Here is a 25,629-nt window from a genome sequence, read left to right as displayed (position 1 = left end):
TCAGAGTTTAACATCAGGAGGCTAAAAAGCATGACATTAGCCGCTTGCTAAACCGTTAGCCTCCGTGGTTTCTAGACGCCGACGGTAAGGTTAATATTACCGATGCTTAGCAGCGATGTTCTCATGACTTAACCACTTGAATACCACTACGCATATTGTCTACACAAATTCCCACATAATAACCACAAGCTCACAAGTTCCACTTGAAGGCAGCATAAAATATAAAATATACAACAATGAAGAATTTAACTCATGAAATTAAATCTGTGGTTTTTTTTTCATCACAGACAGGAAGAAAGCCCCAAAGCTTCATGAAGCTTCGTCCAGCCACTTCAGTGACAGTCATTCAGCCGTCCTTTCTTGTGATTCCTCCAAACACATAAACACACAGCAAATGAGAACTAAGTATTCTAGAGGGGATGCTGTTTTTCTTTGACTGGTGATTTCATTACACCAGTTATCCCCAGTGTTACCCAGTCGTAGGTCTGACTGATCCTTCCCAGTGTTACCCAGTCGTAGGTCTGACTGATCCTTCCCAGTGTTACCCAGTTGTAGGTCTGACTGATCCTTCCCACCATCCTGTTGAAAGAAACATCTTAAATCAGACACAGAGCTCAGCATCATGTCCACGTTGCTGCCACTAGGTGCTGCTGTTGGTGCTGTTTTGGCTGAAGGTCTATATATTTATAACGTCCTGAGTGTGTAATGTGTCTCTCAAACATCAGATGGCGCTCTGCACAAAGGAAACATCATCACACACTGCATTACCTCCTTATTTATTTATGACAAACCTTTAACATCCATCATTCTAACCGTCACCAAAAGATCATCTTCACCCTAAAATAAACTCCGTGGGGAACAAATGTTTGATCCCGTGGAAAGAAGGCGAGTCCCCATGATGTGAGCAGATGTTTGTACAGTCACACACTCACCAAGACTCTGAAGGAGGATTCACACACATATTTAATAAAATGTGATGAAGTTGTGAATGCTGTTTGAGTTCCCACATTTGACATGATGACCTCTTTAGAAATTCATTTAAACATGATACACACTTTATTGAAAAACTTACAAAACTAACATAAAAACATCTTCAAACAAAAAGACTATGTACAAAGTGCTGTTCCTCTGGTTTGCAAAATACAGTTAAAAAAGTCACAAATAACAAGACAACTTTGGATAGAAGTTAAATCAATAACTTAAGAAACAACTGCAGAGTTATTGCTACCCATAATGCAACAGTTAATATTCCCAAATCCTCCTGAAAGAGCACAGACGGTGATCTTAAAGTAGATTAACTTTCAGAAGGTGGAGTTGGTCAAACTCTCTTTCTTCTCTGCATTCAGCTGGTTTCTGTTTAGTCTTGAGGAAAAACACAAAGACAAAGCAACATTTCCTTTCTGGTCGCCGGCCAAAACACAAAACTAGAGCCAAGTTTACTACGTCCTGACAGACTGTTCATCCGCCCGAACAGGATCAAGATAACAAGGAAACTAGACACGTTTTCACCGTTCAGATTCACCATCAGTGATAACGTCTACTGCGACTGAAGTTCCTGTTTTCCTTCACTTCCTGTTTTCCTTCACATCATCGTCTGTTTTCCCTCCACTTTACTCGTCTTTCAGAGTAAATATTCTGAAACTAAACCTGTCTCCAGTTTGTCTTTTAGTCTACAGACTCCTCTGTCTTTGTTCTCCTTCCACCACACTTGACTCATTTCATTTACTACATTAAAGCTGGATTGAAGTGCCTGATGCTTCCTGATTTAAAACAGAATCTAAGTACTGTAGCACCATTTTAACCGGATCTGTCGTGTTCAACACATCTGCATTCATACATCGGTCTGAGGACGGAGAGTCTGTCCATCTGTTGAATCATTGATTCTAACCATCTCCTCCTCGGATTAAGATGAAATTTACACACCTGACATGTTTAGCTTTTGAGACATTTGATATTTGAGAATAAGCTCAGAGAATATCTCAATGATCAGCAGGTTGTTTGTTCTGGCGTCTTGATACCGACGCACAAGGACGTGAAGTGGAAATTAGAGGCTGTGATGAACCGTAACGTCGGAGGAAAGACGCAAACAGACTCATTCATTGTAAGAGGTGAAGACTGAGTCTGTAGTTTGGGTGTTTAGCGTTGAGAAGAAGTAGCGGTCTGTTTTTGTGTTTCAGTTTCCGGTAACTTATTAAAGTCTCGTTGTGTCGAGAACCGGGACACTGTCACTGCTATGATAACGATAACCTCCAATTTGTGCTTTTTATGAAGTTGAGATGGTTTCCTGTAGGAATCAAAACAAGCACATTCTTCACGTATATTGAAGTTGCGATTCATCGTGGAATTATTTACAGTCATTAAAATCATATTTAAGTATTTCATCAGGTAATGCCTCTAAAATCCCAACACTCCTCTCGTGCGCTCAGTCGTATCCAGTGTTATTGATAAAGTCCTGAAGGTGCAGCCAGGCCCGACCTCTTCTCAGCGTTCCCAGAGTTCCTCGGTGCGTTGCCTGCAGCAGTGGTGGCGCCGGCGCCGTCCAGGCCCAGCGAGCGCCGGTACGCTGCAGAGAGTCGGTACAGGACGTCGGGCCGCGGGCCGGGGTGGGCGTCGGCCTTCTGCGTCATCAGCATCTCAAACAGCGTGCTGACCTCAGACAGGAGGGCGCCGCCCAGTGGGCCGTCCTTCTCTGGAGTTTTACCTGAAGGAGGAAGAGGAGACGGAGATGTCACTGAACTGAAAGAGGACGTTCTACGTAACTAGAGCAATTATTTGGTCGATTAATCGTATCAGAAACTCAACTCAGGTTTCAGCTTCTAGAATGTGAATAATTGTTGGTTTTGCAGACTTTCTTGTTCTTTTTAAATAATGAAGTAGATTTAACCGCTGTGATTTTTACTTTAACTTTAACTTCTTGATTGAAATGACAGCAAACAAGAGTTGTTGGTGTTTTACCGAAGGTGGAGAAGGACGAGGAGTCCAGAGCGTCCCGGGGAAGGAGCTCACTTTCAGGGGACGGAGGCCCGTTGGGGACAAAAACATTGTCGTGGTAATCGGCGGTGAGTGGGAGAGAGAGTCGGGCCATCCAGGCCGGGTCGTTGAGCTCCGAGAAGACGTCATCTGAGAGGAGAGAGAGGAGAGACATTAGATTTTTGATCTGCAGATTCTTGCTCTTCTATCAGAAGAGTTTAGTTACGTTTAGGTTGTGCAAAAAAACAGAAACTCCTGGAAACAGATTCACTTTTCCTGTCCTGATACACTTCTTCAGATTAAGAGTAATCTTCCCTTTTAGTTTCTCTCTAACTGCTGGACGTGAACGAGGCAGGAAGAGACGGAGGAAAGGACACAGTGGTTTTATCTGGCTGCTGTCAACAGGCTCTTCCTGCCATCCACGACGCCCCACGCGCTCCAAACCTACGGCTAAACATCACGTCCACACCGCCAGAAAAACAACCTTTAGGCTTCCACATCTCCAGCCTGACATTCCAGTCGCTGTCAGAGGCGTAAACGCCGGGTGTGTCTGAGTAAAAACACACAAACCGAGTCTCTGAGTCACAAACAAACTCATCCAAGAAGATTATACGTCTCATTTCATTTCTTCTTCTACTGTAAAACATGTTGGACAAACTGTGACAGAAAAGTGTTTAACGCCGTCGTCTCTGATCTGGTCCTCATCACATCCTGTTTACGTCCTGCTCTTCCTGGTTGTTATCTGCTAACATAACAACACGATTCCCCGTTGGACCTATTTATAAGTTTCATCTGATCTTCTAAAAACAATGAAAGAGCTTCTCAGCACGCGTCTGGAATCAGGAAGGTGAGATGATGTTCATGGGAACAGACGCCAACACGGGCGGTTTAAATACTCATCAGTATGAAACATATGACACAGATCGTTTCAGGATCTGTCTGTATGGAGACAGTCGGACCTGTTGTTGATTCTATCATTCAGAAAGAAATATAGTTTTGTTTTTTATTTCCCAAGTATTAAAAACGTCAGGCGTGAGTTCTAAACAGAGATGTAGTTATTTCATATATCATTTTTCAGCAGCTTCAGATGCATTTAAAAAGCATGTTGAATAGATTGCAGCCATTATTTGAGAATTAATTTGAGACTTTATGCTATAGGGATGCACCGATCAGACATTTACAGTTAAAATAAACGTCTGATAGTTTGAGACGCTGTTTCCAAATTACCTCAAACATTTCTTTACTGCAGTTTCTTGTTACATATCAGCCAACATATATGTACATATATAACTTAACATACTGTATACGTATAATATCGTCTATGCCGATGTATTGGTCAGGCTCCAGTAGAAGTACTTCAATCGAGAAATTCTATATTAATTACAAGTAAAAGTCCTATGCAACATTTCATTAAAAGTAAAAGTATTAAAAGTAAATTCTTGAGCGTTAAATTACTAAAAAAGAAGGTGAAAAGTTCTGAATTCAGTCGAAGGATCACAGATTTAGTTCCTTACGAGACGTCATCTTAAGAGTTTATCATGTCATTGAGCTGAAACGGGTCGTATTATTATTATTATATTTACTGTGAATAAACTCCAACCATCAGATGAATGTAGTGGAGTAAAGTTCAACACTCAGCTGAAGAGCTGCGGTCTCCATCATCAACCCCAACCCTCCTTCATCAACCCCAACCCTCCTCCATCAACCCTAACCCTCCTCCATCAACCCTAACCCTCCTTCATCAACCCTAACCCTAACCCTTCATCAACCCTAACCCTCCTCCATCAACCCTAACCCTCCTTCATCAACCCTAACCTTCCTCCATCAACCCTAACCCTCCTCCATCAACCCTAACCCTCCTCCATCAATCCTAACCCTCCTTCATCAACCCTAACCCTCCTTCATCAACCCTAACCCTCCTTCATCAACCCTAGATCCTCCAAACACAGAATACTCTTTCAATCACTGACCGCATCGAGTTTCATCCCTCGGAGATCTGTTGTCTGCTGTTTAAAGCCATCGTTCATGCCTGTTTAACCCATAAATTAAACCTCCCTTTACCTAGGATTTTATCTGGGGAATCAAATTTGAACCTTTTTTTCAGGCTGGTATAAATGTTTGGTGCATAAATTCACAGTTTACATCACTGAGAGAACAAGAAGCCTGATGTTATGAGGATGAGACGTGCAGCTACAGCTTGATATCAGTGGTCAGTATCAGCCAATATCAGGTTTAAAAAGTAATATGTACAGTGCTACTTTTACCAAACTTATTCAGAGGCTAGTTGTTTTCAGGTTTCAGGTTTGACTTCATGCTGGACTAAAAGAACAAATCCCATGAATAGACCCAAACCAGCGATGTGTCTGTGGCTCTCAGCTGTAAACCCATCGGTTCCTACTGAAGATGAAAATCAGCTTTCACATTTATAGTTTCATTTAAAAGAAACAGCTCAGTAATTTCCTAAAACAGCTGATCACTGTAGTTTCTATCAAACAAACAGGATGGAATAGTGCATTAGTTGGGGACTATTTTAAGCGGTGGATTCATCCACATGCGGTGCTCTAGGGATTATCTGTTGCTCATACAACAGTTCATATGATATCTTACGAAAAGGTATTCCTCATTTTCCTACAAATGTCCAGCAACACGTGACACGCGTGTCAATTTCTGCTCCAGTCTTTTCAAAATAAACTTCCGTTTAGGCAACAAAACAACTTAGGTTCAGGAAAAGATGGCGGTTTGGCTTAAAATAACTCCAGAGGTGTCGTTACTTAACAGAAGTTACGTGACAAATAACTCAACATTGACTTCTGGTTTCACACGGGACACCAACACCGGTCTCCTGGTGAACGTGTCCCCATCCACCCCGACCTATCTGACCCTGACCCTGACCCTGACCATCACCTTACTCCTGGTTCACGATTACGTGGATTACAGCTGAACAGTGTATGAGAGCAGCTGTCATGGTCATGAAGGAACACGTCACCCACAATGGAGCTCTAAGACACAGAGGAAGAAGAGATATCAGGCTTTGATGCAGACACACATTAAGCTGGTTTTGGTCTTCATATGAGAATTGTTGAGACTAAAGGCCTTTACACAGGGTCATTTTGTGGGGGGGGGAGGGTATTTCACATTGTCGTGTTGTTTATTCGTCATGCCCCCGCTGACCTTAAAGGTGCAGTGTGTAGGATCTGGCGGCATCTAGCAATAAGGTTGTCAATTGTAATCAACTTAAACTCTCACGTGTGCCGAGCGTGTAAAAGAAAGACGGTGGCCGGCGCGAAAACGTGAAAATGCAAATGTCCCTCTCTAGAGCCGGTGTTTGGTTCGTCCGTTCTGGGCTCCTGTAGAAACATGGCGGCTGGCTCCCTGCGTAGATATAACCGACTCATTCTAAGCTAACAAAAACACAACGATTCTTAGTCACACTAAAGAAAACAGAGTTATGAATATTATATTCCATTTCTGCCAATAGATCTCCCTACTTGTTACACACTGGTCCAGTCACCAGATTTGTCCATATTAAAGGTATACTTTCCTTTTAAATAACTCGTAATACACGACAGATCAGAGACTTTAAAGATCCTTCCAACCACAGTGCTAGATTGTAATATTACTGTGATTTCCAACTCTAATAAAAACACATAGAAAGCAGGAAAATATTAACACCTCACCATCATAACCTTAACAACCTGAGAAACACAACCAGCTGAAGAAAGAGCCATTCACTCTGCTCTCAACACCGTAACATCATCTCCAGAGCTGGACAAAGACTCAGGTCTGTGTTTGTGTGATTCATCATGACAGTCAGAAGAAGCAGAAGAAGAAGAAGAAGAAGGAGTGGTTACAGGTCAGAGAGAGAGAGAGAGAGAGAGAGAGAGAGGAATGTGTTGCCCCGACGGCTTCATCAAAGCTTCAACACTCACTGAGCTGTCCCCGTCCTCTGGTGTGAGTTACACTGATATATATATTATATATTTATATTACAGCCTGCAGGCTGAAGGTGAGTCTACCATCACACACTGTAATACAACATCCTCCCACTCACTCTCCGTGCTTCTCTCTCTGCTGCTCTCACATCATCAGCCGGTAAACCCCTCTGCTCGCCTCAAGGCTCCGATCGGCACAATACCAGGAAGAAACACACACACACACACACACACACACACACACGCACACACACACACCTACACACATGCACACACACGCACTCACACACAAACACACACACCTACTGTACACACACCCAGCGCTGGCTGGCCGACATAATGGAGTTCCCAGCTAAACAATGAGCCTCGAAGGAAAACTTTGCAGATGTTCAACCAGCTTTCTATCACTGCTATGTTGGTTTAGTATACTGTCGTATATGATAATGAACACTGCTGTCCTCCATGTTGCCATCACCCAGAGCACCCAGAGCTCCCCAGAGCTCCCCGCTCGTTTGCCAGCAAAGTTTTGTTTCATCGGGCGGACTTTTGCCGGCTCTAGGGCTGTTGTTTGGTCAATCTGATCTCACGGGAAGGCGTATAAATAACATTTTAAGGACATTCTGCACGTCATGATAATGCATTTTAGGCTCTTCACGTGTCATTTAACGCCACGTCATTACCGTGAAATGGTTGTGGTTATGTTTAGGCAACAAAACCACTTAGGTTTAGGAAAAACATCATGGTTGGACTTTAAATAAGTCTGTAAAATACATACGTAGACAACATCACGTGTTTGGAAAACACGTCACAAACGTCACTAACGTAACTTCAAACAACTCAACAACACTTTGGGACACTGGTTGAAAGTCCTGTGTTTGTGGGACCCATCGACCTCCCGTCCCTCCCTCCATCAGCAGTCTCTCTCTCTTTTTATTCTATGTTCGCAGCATGAGCGCAGCATCTTCACCTGAATATGTTTAACGGTGTGAAATTACACGCCAAAAGAAAGAACAGCGTTGTTGTTGTATGCAAAATGACTTACAAACTGCTGTGCCATTCATACGCCGTTTGGTGAGATCGGGCTGGTAGTTGGAACAACAGCTCTAGAGTCAGATGAGCGAGGAGCTCTGGGTGCTCGCTCTGAACTCAACCCGATACCTCCGCCAGCGGCCCTACGCTTCAAACTATGACACTCTAGTGTCAATTTTAGACGTGTCAGGGACGGCAACAGTTTCCGCTCGTTACATGTAAAATACATTTCCAACGTAGGTTTTTAGGATTCCTTACGCAACAATACTACTTGGTTAGGTTTTTGAGGAAAAGATCATGGTTTGGGTTAAAATAAGTACGTTTATTACGTATAATTAGTTAAGTACGTAAGTTTGGTTATAAAACTACAGTAAAATAAGTCAACGTTGACTTGGTTTCACACGAGACCCCAAAGGCGGTCTTGTTGTTCAGCAAAGTTTCCCTTTGAGTGTGTTTGATGTTTGGCAGCTCAAACTTCTTAGTTAGACTTTGTCATTTTAATTATTTATTAGATAAAGAGAGAAACATGTCTTTCTTTCAGCAGTTTGAATCTGAGAAACATTGTGAGTCGTAGTAAGAAGAGAGGAGCGTGTGGTGGATGTGGATGTAGAACCTGCCTCACTGTGTTATTTCCTGCTTTCTTCCTGTTTATATCTTCGTCAGTGTGTGTCCTTTGTAAGTGATCAGTCTGTGTGTTCTGCAGGGGTCAAAGTTCAGCTGCTGAATCAAAGAGTTCCACCAGGAGGTTGCAGCTAAACTCAGTAACACCAGTTGAGTCTATGAAATAGACAGAAAACACTGTAGAGTGACGTAATACGAGTTTATCAACCATCAGCCATTCATCTGTCTCTCCCGTTACAACATCTGTGCAACGTGCATGAAACGCATTGGGATTCTCCTCAAAAGGACTGGTTCACCTCTTCAACACGATATAAGATGGATCAGGTGATCAATTTATGCACAAATTCACTCTTTTCACGGTTTATAGAGTAGATGAGGCCTGTTGTGTTGTTTATAGAGTTTAGAGTCTATATAGAGTAGAAGAGGCGTGTGTGTGTGTGTGCGTGTGTGTGTGTGTGTGTGTGTGTGTGTGTGTGTGTGTGTGTGTGTGTGTGTGCGTGTGTTTACCGGGGTTGTTGAGCAGGTTGGTGAGTCCGTCTTCCAGCTGAAGGTCTATCGGTGAGTCTCTTCCCGGTTCCCAGTCCACGTCTCCAGCCTCGCTCTCACCGTGTCCGCTGTCTTTGGTGCTCTGCCAATCAGAACAGTCCTGGCCTCCGTATCTGCACATGAAGCACACAATAATAATAATAACAATAACTGTCAGATAACATCCAACATGACACCTCTTAATACTCCATCAAACACAAAAGGAGAGGATTAATGTTCCTGACGTTGTCATGAACTCTCAATCAGACGGTCAGATTCTCTCATCGGCTGCCGGCTGTGAGTCTAAAGAGAGTTTACGGACGTCTGAATCGGCAAGTTAGTTTTCATCAGTTTGCTTTAAAACACTCACATCTATCTCATATATCCACATATATCCACAAATATCCACACATATCCAGATATATCCACATATAGCCACATATATCCACATACTGTATATCCTCATATATCCACACATATCCACATATATCCTCATATATCCACATATATCCACATATATCCTCATATATCCACATACAGACGTGGACAAAATTGTTGGTACCCTTCCGTTAAAGAAAGAAAAACCCACAATGGTCACTGAAATAACTTGAAACTGACAAAAGTAATAATAAATAAAAATTAACTGAAAATTAACTAATGAAAATCAGATATTGCTTTTGAATTATGGTTCAACAGAATTATTTTAAAAAACAAACTAATGCAACTGGCCTGGACAAAAATGATGGTACCCTTAACTTAATATTTAGTTGCACAACCTTTTGAGGCAATCACTGCAATCAAGCCATTTCTGTAACTCTCAATGAGACTTCTGCACCTGTCCACAGGTATGTTGGCCCACTCCTCGTGAGCAAACTGCTCCAGCTGTCTCAGGTTTGAAGGGTGCCTTCTCCAGACTGCATGTTTCAGCTCCTTCCACAGATGTTCAATAGGATTTAGATCCGGGCTCATAGAAGGCCACTTCAGAATAGTCCAATGTTTAGTTCTTAGCCATTCTTGGGTGTTTTTAGCTGTGTTTTGGGTCATTATCCTGTTTGAGGACCCATGACCTGCAACTGAGACCAAGCTTTCTGACACTGGGCAGCACATTTCGCTCCAGAATGCCTTGATAGTCTTGAGATTTCATTGTACCCTGCACAGATTCAAGACACCCTGTGTCAGATGCAGCAAAGCAGCCCCAGAACATAACCTAGCCTCCTCCATGTTTCACATTAGGTACAGTGTTCTTTTCTTTGGATGCTTAATTTTTGCGTCTGTGAACATAGAGCTGATGTGACTTGCCAAAAAGCTCCAGTTTTGTCTCATCTGTCCAAAGGACATTCTCCCAGAAGCTTTGTGGCTTGTCAATATGCATTTTGGCAAATTCCAGTCTCACTTTTTTATGATTTGGTGTCCTCCTTGGTCGTCTTCCATTAAGTCCACTTTGGCTCAAACAGTGACGGATGGTGCAATCTGACACTGATGTACCTTGACCTTGGAGTTCACCTCTAATCTCTTTGGAAGTTGTTCTGGGCTCTTTGGTTACCATTCGTATTATCCGTCTCTTCAATTTGTCATCAATTTTCCTCTTGCGGCCACGTCCAGGGAGGTAGGCTACAGTCCCGTGGACCTTAAACTTCTGAATAATATGTGCAACTGTAGTCACAGGAACATCAAGCTGCTTGGAGATGGTCTTATAGCCTTTACCTTTAACATGCTTGTCTATAATTTTCTTTTCACCCTTTAAATAGGCAGACTGACTGATTACAAGTTTGAAGATACCTGTGATGCTATTTACAGGACACAGCTTAGTTTAATATGTCCCTATGGTCAAATTATTTTCAATCTTTTCTAGGGGTACCATCATTTTTGTCCAGGCCAGTTTCAATAGTTTGTTTTTTAAAATGATTCTGTTGAACCAAAATTCAAAAGCAATGTCTGATTTTCATTAGGTAATTTTCAGTAAATTTTTATTTATTATTACTTTTGTCAGTTTCAAGTTATTTCAGTGACCATTGTGGGTTTTTCTTTCTTTAATGGAAGGGTACCAACAATTTTGTCCATGTCTGTATAGCCACATATATCCTCATATATCCATATATAGCCACATATAGCCACATATATCCACACATATCCACATATATCCTCATATATCCACATATATCCACATATATCCTCATATATCCACATATATCCTCATATATCCAAGTTGTAGGGACCCACCATTACTGGTTGCAAAGACAATGAACTACAGTTCTCAGGATCCTTGAGTCATGCAGCCATTGGCTGTGGACGCAGCTCAGTAGCCATTGGCTACTGTAGCATTCACACATAGGTGTGAAATTCACCCAGGACAACACCAGAGGAATCTCTTTGTTCCTCCTCTTTCTGCCCTTTCTTCTCACCTCCTGACCTGTGGAGGTGAGCTGCTGCTCTCCAGACCAGAAGCAGCTCTGCTCTCTTATCTATGGCCTGTTAGGAAACAGCCATAGGAACACAAGGAACCTCTAAGGCAGAGGACGCGAGAGTCTGCCTTTTTACCAACTAACTTCAAGCAGCAACCGCAAGGAAGTTAGCACCAAGCTATCAAGCTGCTGGGAAGAAGTGTTGGAGCTATCAGCTTCCTCCAATCTGCACAACTTGATTTGAGCAGAGCAAAGACAACATCTTCGACTTGGAACCACAACTTGAGTTTCACTGTTGTGATATTATTTGTAGTTATTTGTATTTGGGTAGTTGGCTTCGCCACATCGGATGTGTTTAGTTTATGCTTCACATAGACAAGGTCTTGCATGCAAACTAACCATCTTTTCTAACCCACTGCATATCTAACACACATTAAGATCACATACAGAAACTGTGAATTAGTTAACATAAACATACAGCTTCAGATAATCTTAACCCCCACATCACCCCCCTCTTGACATGTTGGCGGCCATCTTTGATCCTGCCATCTTTGTAGTTTTACAGTGCTCGCCCCTTTTGTCTGTAGGCAGACATCTTGAGACAAGAAGCCATCTTGTCTCTCTCCCCCCCCCCCTCTCTCTCTCTCTCAAACAGACACACACACACACAAGTACACACACGCACACACACACACACACACACACACACACATGCTCACACACTTTGTTTGGTTTGTTTAGTTTAGTTATTTAGTTAGATTAATATTGTGTTTTAAACCTTTATTATCTTGTAAATAAATGTTTGTGGAATATACATGCTGGTCTGTTTAATGTTGTACAAAAGTGAATAATGCCAACCTCTGCTATGTCAAGAACTCCGATATCCTTCAACCTTTACTATTTAGTTTGGTTATAGTTATTAATTTAATGATTAATTAACGTTCCAAATTGATAGTTTAGTATATTTAATAAGACTATATTAACGTTTTGGTTATTGGTCCCTGATTCCAGGGTGGTGCCCCGTTTATTATTAATGTTTATTGATAATTTATATTAATATTAATAATTCTATTATTATTTATTAATTAATTTGCTAATAACCAAACCTGTTACTGCCAAATCCCTACATGTTGGTGCTCCGTGTGAGGCATAGTATTATTGTTGGCAAATTGTTCATAATTGTGCAATTTTAATTTTCAGTCCTCATATATCCTCATATATACACATATATACACATATATCCACATATATACACATATATCCTCATATATCCTCATATATACACATATATCCTCATATATACACATATATCCACATATATCATCATATATCCACATATATACACATATATCCTCATATATCCTCATATATCCACATATATCCTCATATATCCTCATATATACACATATATCCTCATATATCCACATATATCCACATATATCCACATATATCCTCATATATCCACATATATCCTGATATATCCACATATATCCTCATATATCCTCATATATACACATATATCCTCATATATCCACATATATCCACATATAGCCACATATATCCACATATATCCACATATATCCGCATATATCCACATATATCCACATATATCCTCATATATACACATATATACACATAATGTAAAACACTGACAGAAACTAGGACCAATAAAGTCAAGTCATTATATATTTTATACGTTATATTTATGTAGCCCAAAATCAAAGATTTGTCTCTGTTTGTATGAAATATGATGCCCTCTCTCCTTTGAGCTTTAATCTGTAAAAACAAAGGAAAAGGAAATAATATGATTATATAACATATATATTATTTATAATAATATTAATAATTAAGGGTTAAGAAATGTACTAGCCTTCTTGGTTTGAGGTTTTATTTATGCAAAAGTTTTGATGTCAAAGCTTTTTTCTGGATCATTCAGGAAAAACTCTGCTGCTCCAAACTGAATAACAATTTACTAAAAATAAAAAATGAACCCTTAAATTAATAAATAAAACTCAATAGATCAAAAGATCAATATTAACCTTTTTGTTTTTCCTCACAAAGAAACACGGAAAATAAATCCTGATAAAAACCAGACAGGACTCCGGTTTACATCTTCAGACCAGAACAGACGTTTGAGCAGTGAGATAAGATGCTGATGAAATGCCTGACACACACACACACACACACACGCACACACAGACACACACACTCACACACACACACACACACACACACACACACACACACATACACACACACACACACACACACACACACACACACACACACACACACACAGAGAGTGTGTAGTATCAGAGTGTGTATTATCAGAGTGTGTAGTATCAGAGTGTGTAGCTGCAGGCGGGCTCAGACAGGAAGTGCCAGTCAGATGAAGGTGAGCTCACAGACGAGTTAGTCACTCTGAAGCAAACAACCTCATTTTATTATTTCATCATCATATTAAAATCTAATTCCACTCTTCAGTTCACGTTCCTTCATGATTTTGTCATGAATGTGTTAAAGAACAACATTCAATACCAAACACGCTATCAGGAAGTAAATAATATCTTGGCATGAAGGAAACACCGCCTTTATCACGGAGACTGGACGTCCATATCAGCTCTAAATGGTGCCCAAAACGGCGCTCTAAAAGCACGCTATAAAAGCGCGCTTTAAATGGCGCCTCCAATAATGATTCATGTGACTGTTTGATAGCTAAAGACCTCACAAGTACAATAAGGTGTCTGTGTGTATCCAGGTGATGTCAGATCTAATCTCATCGCCACGGTGACGCTGAGGTAGCTGCTTCCTGTCAGAGACTCTGAATCACTCAGATAGAGCTGCTGTAACCTGCCTCCACACACACACACGTACATACTCGGGGGGGTTATGAGACACGCTTCCTGTGACATTGAGTTTCTGACTTTGCGTCCTGTTTGTCTGTTGCTGTTATTTCAGTCGCAGCTGGTCAGTCGGTCAGAAACACCGAGGAAGACATTTATCAGATACAACACAAAGCAAACGTCCCTCTATATATACTACTATATATCATATAATAATACTATATATACTACTATATATAATATAATATAATACTATATATACTACTATATATAATATAATATAATAATACTATATATACTACTATATATCATATAATATTATATATATATATACTATACTATCTATACTACTATGCAGTACTGTATATACTACTATATATAATATAATGATACTATATATACTACTATATATAATATAATAATACTATATATACTACTATATATCATATAATAATACTATATATACTACTATATATAATATAATATAATACTATATATACTACTATATATAATATCATATAATAATACTATATATACTACTATATATAATATAATATAATACTATATATACTACTATATATAATATAATAATACTATATATACTACTATATATCATATAATAATATTATATATACATATATATACTATACTATCTATACTACTATGCAGTACTGTATATACTACTATATATAATATAATGATACTATATATACTACTATATATAATATAATAATACTATATATACTACTATATATAATGTCATATAATAATACTATATATATATACTCTATATATATATATATATATACTATCTATACTACTATGCAGTACTGTATATACTACTATATATCATATAATACTATATATATATATACTATACTATCTATACTACTATGCAGTACTGTATATACTACTATATATAATATAATAATACTATATATACTACTATATATAATATAATATAATAATACTATATATATACTGTATATATATATATACATACTATCTATACTACTATGCAGTACTGTATATAGTACTATATATCATATAATAATACTATATATATATATATATACTGTACTAGCTATACTACTATGCAGTACTGTATATACTACTATATATAATATAATAATACTATATATACTACTATATATAATATCATATAATAATACTATATATACTACTATATATAATATAATATAATAATATTATATATACTACTATATATCATATAATAATACTATATATACTACTATATATAATATAATATAATAATACTATATATACTACTATATATAATATAATGATATTATATATACTACTATATATCATATAATAATACTATATATATATATATATATAAATATATATACTATACTATCTATACTACTATGCAGTACTGTATATACTACTATAGATAATATAATAATACTATATATACTACTATATATAATATAATATAATAATACTATATATACTACTCGGCCCGACCACCACATCAGTGTGAAGCCCGACCACCGCGTCAGTATGAGGCCCGACCAACGCGTCAGTATGAGGCCCGACCACCACATCAGTGTGAAGCCCGACCACCGCGTCAGTATGAGGCCCGACCAACGCGTCAGTATGAGGCCCGACCACCGCGTCAGGGTGAGGCCCGACCACCGCGTCAGTGTGAGGCCCGACCACCGCATCAATGTGAGGCCCGACCGCCAGGTCAGTATGAGGCCCAACCGCCACGTCAGTGTGAGGCCCGACCGCCGCGTCAGTATGACGCCCGACCACCACGTCAGTGTGAGGCCCGACCGCCGCGTCAGTATGACGCCCGACCGCCGCGTCAGTATGAGGCCCGACCGCCGCGTCAGTATGACGCCCGACCGCCGCGTCAGTATGAGGCCCGACCAACACGTCAGTATGACGCCCGACCAACACGTCAGTATGAGGCCCGACCAACACGTCAGTATGACGCCCGACCAACACGTCAGTATGAGGCCCGACCAACACGTCACACTTCAAGTTACAGTGAAATGAGAAATGACTTTTAGCAGTAAATCACATCACAATCTAACTTTATACCTAAACATCCAGAACAACGAGTTCTCACAGACTCTGGTTTAAAACACACATTAACCAAAACAAGTGACTGTAGGAGGATGATGGAGGAGGAGGATGGAGGATGGAGGATGGAGGAGGAAGGAGGAGGAAGGAGGAGGAAGGAAGAGGATGGAGGAGGATGGAGGAAGGAGGAGGATGGAGGAGGATGGAGGGATATGTTGAGGATGAGGAGAAAGTGTGGGAGGAGTCAGACCGACCTGCCGTTGCGATGAGAGTATTTGTTCCCTCTGAAGTTTGGCCTCGGCTGCAGCTGACCCTGCCGGAGGAGAGAGAGGAGCTGGGAGATCTGCTGCAGGGAGGAAGAGGAGGGATGAAGAGGAGGGAGGAAAAGGAGGGATGAAGAGGAGGGATGAAGAGGAGGGAGGAAGAGGAGGGAGGAAGTGGAGGGAGGAAGAGGAGGGAGGAAGTGGAGGGAGGAAGAGGAGGGATGAAGAGGAGGGAGGAAGAGGAGGGAGGAAGTGGAGGGAGGAAGAGGAGGGATGGTTAGAATAATATGATTTACACATTCACATCCATAGACGTATTATTTCAGAGTCATTTCCTTCAACAACAGCTGATCGTGGAACGTAAATTTCAGTCTTGCATTTAAAGAATTGTGCATATAAATCATTAATTTATTAATTTATAAAATGAAAAGTACAGAATCAGATCTCCAGAAGGCTACAGCTGTTATTTCAATGTGTCAATTTAATCAACATCTTATATCTTCTGATGCTGCTGATCTCATCTTCAGCTTCAGGTTGTGAACGTCCGGCTGCTCTCAGAACCGCAGTCCGTCTTTGTGTTGCTTTAGTTTAGTTTAGTTCAGTTTAGTTCAGTTCGGTTCGGTTCGGTTCGGTTCGGTTCGGTTCGGTTCGGTTCGGTTCGGTTCGGTTCGGTTCGGTTCGGTTCAGTTCAGTTCAGTTTAGTTTAGTTTAGTTCAGTTCAGTTCAGTTTAGTTTAGTTTAGTTTAGTTCAGTTCAGTTCAGTTTAGTTTAGTTTAGTTTAGTTCAGTTTAGTTTAGTTTAGTTTAGTTTAGTTTAATTCAGTTTTCCAGTGTGTCCGTCTTTGTGTCTTTAGCTGGTTGAACAGCGAGAACAGCTGATCAGGTAGAACTAAACAAGTTTAGTTCAGTTTTCCAGTGTGAGAGGCGAGCGGCTGCTCAGAGCTTTCTGCTGACAGCTCTGTTATACAGCGGATACACACTGCACACCAGAGAGGAAACACACACACACACACACACACACACACACACACTAGGGAAAGTTACCATATGTGTATGTGTGTGTGTGTGCTTGCACGCTAATATATGACTTTGTTTTAGCCATGACATTTGTGTGTTTTTGCACGTGCGTGCTGCTACAGCGACAGGAAACGGCCTCTACGTAAACGCCTATTCTTCTCTGGCTGGTTTCCTTCTAGGATGGACTCTGAAATATGTATATGTGTGTGTGTGTGTGTGCGTGTGTGTGTGTGTGTGGGTGTGTGGGTGTGTGGGTGTGGGTGTGTGGGTGTGTTGAAGTGGAGGTGAACAATAAATCCCCCCCCCTCCTCCCAGGCGTCTAGCAGGCCTCTTCCTCTGCAACCTCGAGGGAGGAGAGAAACGTCTGAAGCCCGATGAGTGCCAACTGGCTCTGTGTTTTAAACAGCGTTAACATTTCTACAGTTAAAACGTGTCAAAGATCAGAGTCAGAGCTAAAGATGAGCTAAAGACAACATTCAGAGCTAAAGACGACATTCAGAACTAAAGACGACATTCAGAACTAAAGACGACATTCAGAACTAAAGACGACATTCAGAGCCAAAAACGACATTCAGAACTAAAGACGACATTCAGAACTAAAGACGACATTCAGAACTAAAGACGACATTCAGAGCCAAAAACGACATTCAGAGCTAAAGACGACATTCAGAACTAAAGACGACATTCAGAGCTAAAGACGACATTCAGAACTAAAGACGACATTCAGAGCCAAAGACGACATTCAGAGCTAAAGACGACATTCAGAACTAAAGACGACATTCAGAGCCAAAGACGACATTCAGAACTAAAGACGACATTCAGAGCTAAAGACGACATTCAGAGCTAAAGACGACATTCAGAGCTAAAGACGACATTCAGAACTAAAGACGACATTCAGAGCCAAAGACGACATTCAGAACTAAAGACGACATTCAGAGCTAAAGACGACATTCAGAACTAAAGACGACATTCAGAGCTAAAGACGACATTCAGAGCTAAGGACGACATTCAGAGCTAAACTCACACCGACTCTCTGAGTGTTAAGTTGTATCTGAATGTGCTTTAGATAATTTATTGAATGCTATTGGTAGTTTTGGAGTTCTAAATGGGTTCTCTTCCTCTTAAAACAGCACCAAACCGTGGCTCTATTTTTTGGTCAAGCATTGCTCAAAAACACATAACTTTATTTTTCTAAAGAAACCAAATATGTAAATATATAAATATGTAATGCTGAATTTTGGTGAAATGTGTATAAAATCACATGGAAGATATCCAACTTTTTGTGATGCATGTCTAATATTCTAAATAAACGTTGATCCTCTTTGGTCCACTGTGTCTTGACATCATTGAAGATAATGATGACTTAAACACGTCACATGACCAAAGCATGTCAGAAACATGACCCTGATTCTGTCCACATTCCTCCAAACACCAAGATAAGATGACTGAGTCACACTTTTCTAATTGGATAAACTAAAATACATCATCTGAGAGATTGACAGATTTATGTATTATTAATTATTAATAAGGGCTGTCAAAGTTAACGCGATACTAACACGTTATCACGAAACACCACTAATTTCTTCAACGCAATCGATCGTTAAATAACGCTCCAAACTTACACTAAATGTTGGAGGGGAAAAACTGTCATGTCCATGTTCAAAGGGGTCCCTTGACCTCTGACCTCCAGATCAGTGAATGTAAATGGGTTCTCCCACGAGTCTCCCCTTTACAGACATGCCCACTTTATGATCATCACATGCAGTTTGGGGCAAGTCATAGTCAAGTCAGCACACTGACACACTGACAGCTGTTGTTGCCTGTTGGGCTGCAGTTTGCCATGTTATGATTGGAGCATATTGTTTTATGCTAAATGCAGTACCTGTGAGGGTTTCTGGACAATATCTGTCATTGATCTGTGTTGTTCATTGATTTACAATAATAAATATATACATACATTTACATAAAGCAGCATAATGCAGTACCTGTGAGGGTTTCTGGATCAATATCCGTGATATTCAGTAAAAAGAGTTTCTCGGGGGGGACACATGAGCAGCTGAATAAACTCTAAACTCTTTTCTGCTGTTTGGCTTCGCAGTCGTCCATCAGCTAGTTCTAACACCCCCCCCCCCCCACACACACACACACACACCTCCACCTCCACCCGACTCCAGCCTTCAGCCTCCAGCCTTCAGGCTGTCTGAGTAAGTCATCATACAGGAGGCTGAAACAACAGAGAGGCTGCTGGGAGAATGTAATGGAAGCTGGTCTGTGTGTTAGCTGGGTGGGGGGGGACTCGTACTCTCTAATGGACGACTTCACACTTCACTTCAGATTAATCTCAAAGCCTGCAGGGGGAGACTTAATTACTCCAACATTAACTGTGAGCACATGTTGAAATAAATGTCATTTAAATGAGAGCCGGCAGCAGCAGTTAGCCGTAATGTTTAAGATATAGGGAAGAATGTAAATAAGAAGACATCAAGAAATCATCATGCAGGTTTAATGCTCTATAAATAGTTCTATAGTGGATAAATCATTAATGCTCTATAAATAGTTCTATACTGGTCAAATCATTAATGCTCTATAAATAGTTCTATACTGGTCAAATCATTAATGCTCTATAAATAGTTCTATACTGGTCAAATTATTAATGCTCTATAAATAGTTCTATACTGGTCAAATCATTAATGCTCTATAAATAGTTCAATAGTTATTTTCTGCTGTGAAAACAACCTCAGAACTAGTAATCCTGAGTTTAAGTCTTGTGACATCAAACTGAGTTAATTTAACTCAATGACGTCCACAGCAAGTAACGCAGACTGACGGTGTTCCCTACACTTCTTGCCGCTCAGTGCCCCTTCAGAGAGCCAGAGATCTCTCCTCTGGTGATGTTTGTGAGCTCATTCAACGAGAGAATAACCGTTAGACAGTCGACACTTTGACGGGTGTCTTTTGGACTAATAGTTTTTGAGAGAAGTAACGCCTCCGCCGGTGAAGATTATTAAGCTTAACGGTACAGAGTGCATAACATGATTTCAACAGAGTTAAAAATGTCAAAATATTCTATTGATGTAATAAACGTTAACTTTATTGACCTTTTATTAAATAACGCTGCTGTAACGTAAAAGTGGATGCAGGGTTACTTGCAAACAGCGTCTGTGTTGACAGACTTGCTGCAGTAAGCAGTCAATGTGCACCATTGATGTTAAAAAATTCCCATTTCAAAGCATTTATTCAGCAAAGGGTAATATATTATATATGATACTATAATATAATATATTTAACAACTTGTGATAGCATAATATGCACGACCTGGAAGTGTTTATTCAGCGATCAGCGAAAAACGGTAATCTGTACGTTATACGAGATATAGTTACTGTACATTACCATGGAATAAGAATTAATATTTATTTCTGTGATTGTTGGAAAGAAGTAAGAAACCGCATCTCACCTGCACTTCTGGCGAAGCTGAGGAAAGCTCAATGGAGTCTCCAAACGCCGCCATAGACAGTCGAACCAGGTTTCGAAGCATCTGCCGATGTTCTGCGTCGGGCCCCCCTCGTCCCTCTGAGGTCCTCGGCCTCCGGAGAGTCGCCTGGGATGCCGAACCCAGCGGCTCCGCCTCCTCCCCTCTAGCGGGAGTCTGACGCCTCAAGGTACTCGAATGTGAGACTGAAGAGGATGACGAAGGGTTCCTGGCTTTACGAAGAGTCCGGTATGATGTGGTGGGCGTTAGAGGCAAAGCGCCATCAAGTTTGATGTTTCCAGGTTTCCGAAGCGTTCGGCTGTGGTGGGTGGCGGGTTGACAGCCGTCCCCTTCTGGGTAGCCTTGGGAATGGAAGCTTGTGTTCATGACGGATGGCGTTAGGGTGTACTGTTTATCGTCCGACATCATTGGGGGCGGAGCCAGTGGCTGGGCTTCACTATCATCCTCAGGAGGCTCCTCCTTTCGCCCTCTGATGACAGGAATCAGCTGGATGTCAGACTTTCTGATGTTCTTCTGCGGGCGCCGCGGGTGGCGGGTGTAGGTCGACTCGGCCTGCCTGCAGTTGTAAGCCCGGCTGTCCCGTTTCTCCGGGCGGCAGAATGTCGTCACCAAAGCGATGGCCAACAGGAGCAGCAGGCAGGTGGCACCCAGGCAGATCGCCATCATCATGGTGAAGCTGAGCTGTCCGCGGTTACCAGGTGACGAGTTCTTCAGATGGTCCCTGAGGTTGATGAAAGTCACCTCCAGAGTCGCCTTGGTGGCCAAGCTGGGACTTCCCATGTCAGACACAGCGATGTTCACCTTAAAGGTTTTCCCAATTAGCTCCGTAGCGTTGGTGGTGTTAACAAACAGCTGGCCCGTATCCTGATCCAACCAGAACAGTCCGTAAGGGTTTCCATCAGTGATGAGGTAGCTGAGTTGTCCGTTCAGCCCCGAGTCTGGGTCTTCAGCCTTTATGGTGGATGCAAGGAACCCAACAAGTCCATCTCTGACTGAGTGATTGATCGGCAAAGGGGTGAATCCCTCTTCTATGTCATTCCCCAGCTCGGTCACAATCTCCCCCTTTTCTGTATTGACGGGTACACTTAGAGAAGCTACACCCTTTCTGGGCTTTGGCTCTTTGATGACCGGGTAGTTGTCGTTCACATCCTGGATGTGGATTTGCACAGAGGCGGTGCTGGTGAGAGGCGGATGACCCTGGTCAACGGCCTCCACCATGAAAGAGTAGGTGTGGGATTCCTCGTAGTCTAGAGGATGCTGGACGCTTATGACGCCACTAGTCGGGTGGATGGAGAAAGACTGTGAGTTAGTTTCCACTTCGTTGGTGTTGCCTATGGAGTAGGACACTCTTCCGCTGAACTCCAGGTCCACATCGTGGGCTTCGACTTTCAAAGCGTGGTAGCCGGCCATGTTGTTCTCCCTGAAGGAAGCCTTGTAGAGGGAGGTGGAGAACACCGGGGCGTTGTCATTCTCATCCAGAACATGGACAGGCAGGTGTTTAACACAAGACAGTGGGGGATCTCCATAATCCTGGGCGAGGAGTGTGATGTTATACTGCATCACCTTTTCTCGATCCAGGCTGCCATTGGTAACAATCATGTAATTGTCACCGTGGATCCGTTTAAGGCGAAAAGGGCCAGATCCTTGCTGAATGTGTGCTCTCACTTTACCATTTTGTCCTGAATCGGCATCAGAGACCATCACCAGAGCAAGGAAGGTGTCCTCTTGTGCTCCTTCCAGCACAGTTGCCACGGGTGAGTTGGGTGGAGTCCAGGTCATGTGTATCCTTGGTGCGTTATCGTTTACGTCTCTAAGCTTGACGTGCAGTTTGCAGTGCGTGGGGATCGCATTGGGCCCGCGATCACGGGCCTGTATGATCACTTCGTAAGAGGACTGGGCCTCGTAGTCCAGAGGTGCTTTGAGACTCACAGCTCCATGTTGTGGATCCACATAGAAGAGCCTCTGAACCTCCGGACGCGTGTGCTTACTAAGCGAATACTCCACTTCCCCGTTCGCACCCTGGTCTGGATCAGTGGCTTTGAGGTTGATGATGGTTGTGCCGCGGGCGGTATCCTCAAAGAGCTCCACAGTGGGAGTGCTGTCCTCAAACGTGGGGCTGTTATCATTTGAGTCCTGAATATTAACACGGACGAATGTGCTTCCAGACCTGGGGGGGTTCCCTTTATCCCATGCCACCAGGGTGAGGTCAAATGTGGCGTGAACCTCCCTGTCCAGTTCTTTGATCACCACCAGTTCTGCTTGTTTTGTCCCACCTGGTGCGACTGTCACATCCAGAGCGAAGTGTTGGTTGATGGACAGCGAGTAGGTTTGGAGGCCATTAGGCCCCGCGTCAGGATCCACCGCCCGGTCCAAAGGGATTCGCATCCTAAGACCAGCTGTCTCTGAGATCTCTACTTCCTGCAGCGTGCTGGGGAAGCTGGGACTATGGTCATTCAGGTCCATCACCTCCACACGAACCCGCAGGCAGTTCACAGCACCGCTCTTCCTGTAGAGGACGCTGAAGGCAACATCGCACAGATCCGAGCCACGGCACAGCTCCTCCCTGTCCAGCCGGCCCTGGGTGGAGACGACCCCGTCTTGAGTGCTGACGGAGAAGGGAAGGGCTTTTCCGTGCTCCACCACCTGGAAATCCTCCAGAGGACCACCTTCGTCCCTTTGCCGGAGGTCGTCGACCAGACGGCCGACCCGGGTTCCCGTCGGCTGCTCCTCCCAAACCCGGTACTGGATAGTTATGGATGACGGCTCGGAGGAGCGAGCGTCAGAGCAGAGACTCAGAACCAGAAGCAGAGCCAGCAGCATAATGATGTGAAGTAATAATAATCTGTCTAGTGGCTAAACAGGCATTTCTAAAATCTCTATAAGGAAAAATACTTCAGACTTCACGGTTTTCTTTTCTTCTGTTTATCTCTAACAAACATTATAAAAGATGATGATCAAATCCATCTTTTCTTCAAAATAATCTACAGTTTCTTCTCACAAAACAAACAACCAAAACCAAACCAGTGAAGAAAACTGTTGGTTTTGTGATGCAAAAAATAAAATAAAGCTCCAGTGTGGTCAAGAGACAATTATAGAAAGCTATAATTAAGATGTCATCCTGTCTCTGTTCAGACACTCTCTGCCTGCTGTTGTTACTCACTCATACAGCTGCTGGCGTCCAGCCTCTCACTTCATCCTCCTCAACTCAGGAAACTTTAGCTCCTACTGACAAAGTTTGGATGTGGGTTTCCACATGCTAGTGGAGCCCCAGCCAATCCAAAGGAAGGAGGAGGGTCATATGCAAATTAATCCAGACTCAACACAAAGAGAAAAGCCCTCCTGCCCTGAGGAAACTCGCCACAACTCTGGAGTGCTTTTAAAGAAACACGACACCGCCGCTCCGTCACTCTAAGCTTTTCTCCCCCTTTCTGTCTGCATAAACTCATCACAACCTGCAGTCTGGGCCCTTAAATCATTAACTCCCAGTGGGACTTAAGTCCACGGCAGGACATGTATTTGTATTCCATCACAGTGACGTATGATCTGGGCTTTAGGGTCATAAATACAGCAACAGCTTCAGAGCTGTCAGTCATCAGTAACTCTCTGTGAAATATAAGTAAGTATAAAATAAAATATAAACAGTAAATTATCATTGTGTATTCTTTAAATCCAAAGTTTGAAAGTCAAGGACATCCAACACAATGACAGATTTCTCTTCTTTGAGCTAGTTGCTTTTGTTGTATGTCCTTGGAAATGAACACAATAATATGGAAAAACAGTCCTTGAAGATTCAACCAGCTATGAAGTGAATGCTCAAAATTCAAAAGCCTGCCCTTAATGTGACAAAACCCACATTCCAGCTTTCCCCTACAATATAATTATGAAGATTTAGAGCGTTCATCTCCAACAACACGCCACAGAGGACAAAACATTTCCAGCAAATCGAGGCAGGAGCTCATTTCAGTCATTCCTTTACAGTTAAAAGTTTGTTCATCAGTGAAATCAAGTAAATCCTGATAAATCCAAGTGGAAGCCTGACGGAGAAAAATATTCTATAAGCAGCTGATTGACTCAAAATTTGTTTTCGTTAAACACACTTAAAAATAAAATGCAACTTTAGGAAACTTCACAAAGGTGAATCTTTTCTTAAATTGTCCATTTTATGTAGACTTAGGTATCGTACCGGGCTTTCCTAAACAATGCAGGCTGTGAGTAACGAACGTCTCTTCTCTTTGAGCGGTTGTTCTTTGGTTGGATTACAGTCCTGCAGACACCAAGTTAAAAACACTAAAACCACTTAGACCTCAACAGCTGCAGAGCCACTGACAGAAGCTGAATGTTTTCCCAGCATGCACGGCGCTTATTTTTCATTTGGTCCCCAGAATATCCTGCAGGCTGAGAGGGAATCAGGCCGAGGAGGTTCAAGCATATCACTTTCGGCTCGGGGGGGGGGGACTGGTTAAAGCATAAAGGCGTCGGCGCT

General features: G+C 41.9%; 1 protein-coding gene across 3 annotated transcripts; it reads right to left on the bottom strand.

Moving 5' to 3' along the window:
• Nucleotides 1-945: 945 nt before the first annotated feature.
• pcdh12 (protocadherin 12) lies at nucleotides 946-24,412 on the bottom strand. Of its 3 annotated transcripts, none has more exons than XM_037780747.1 (5): nucleotides 21,111-24,407; nucleotides 16,632-16,720; nucleotides 9,060-9,211; nucleotides 2,956-3,120; nucleotides 946-2,701 (listed from the first exon to the last, which is right to left on the bottom strand). In XM_037780747.1, exons 1-5 carry the CDS (start codon nucleotides 23,964-23,966, stop codon nucleotides 2,439-2,441), a joined length of 3,525 nt encoding a protein of 1,174 aa, XP_037636675.1. In that variant the 5' UTR covers nucleotides 23,967-24,407; the 3' UTR covers nucleotides 946-2,438. The 3 variants fall into 3 exon arrangements, 2 of the variants coding, with proteins under 2 accessions (XP_037636675.1, XP_037636674.1); XM_037780746.1 differs by having other exon boundaries at nucleotides 16,632-16,723; nucleotides 21,111-24,405; XR_005208270.1 differs by lacking the exons at nucleotides 946-2,701; nucleotides 16,632-16,720 and having other exon boundaries at nucleotides 2,982-3,120; nucleotides 21,111-24,412.
• Between the last annotated feature and the right edge of the window lie 1,217 nt (nucleotides 24,413-25,629).

This window comes from Sebastes umbrosus, chromosome 9 (assembly GCF_015220745.1).
Source record: "Sebastes umbrosus isolate fSebUmb1 chromosome 9, fSebUmb1.pri, whole genome shotgun sequence".
Classification (NCBI taxonomy): Eukaryota; Metazoa; Chordata; class Actinopteri; order Perciformes; family Sebastidae; genus Sebastes; species Sebastes umbrosus.
The sequence above is the reverse complement of the archived record's forward strand: the minus strand, read 5'-3'. Positions and strand labels throughout refer to the sequence as shown.

Coding starts and splice junctions, on each gene's coding strand:
- pcdh12 (XM_037780746.1), bottom strand. CDS start 23,966: ATGCTGCTGGCTCTGCTTCTGGTTCTGAGTCTCTGCTCTGACGCTCGC. Junction 3,121..9,059: donor CAACCTGCTCAACAACCCCG/GTAAACACACGC, acceptor CTCTCCTCTCAG/ATGACGTCTTCTCGGAGCTC. Junction 2,702..2,955: donor CTCGTCCTTCTCCACCTTCG/GTAAAACACCAA, acceptor TTCCTCCTTCAG/GTAAAACTCCAGAGAAGGAC.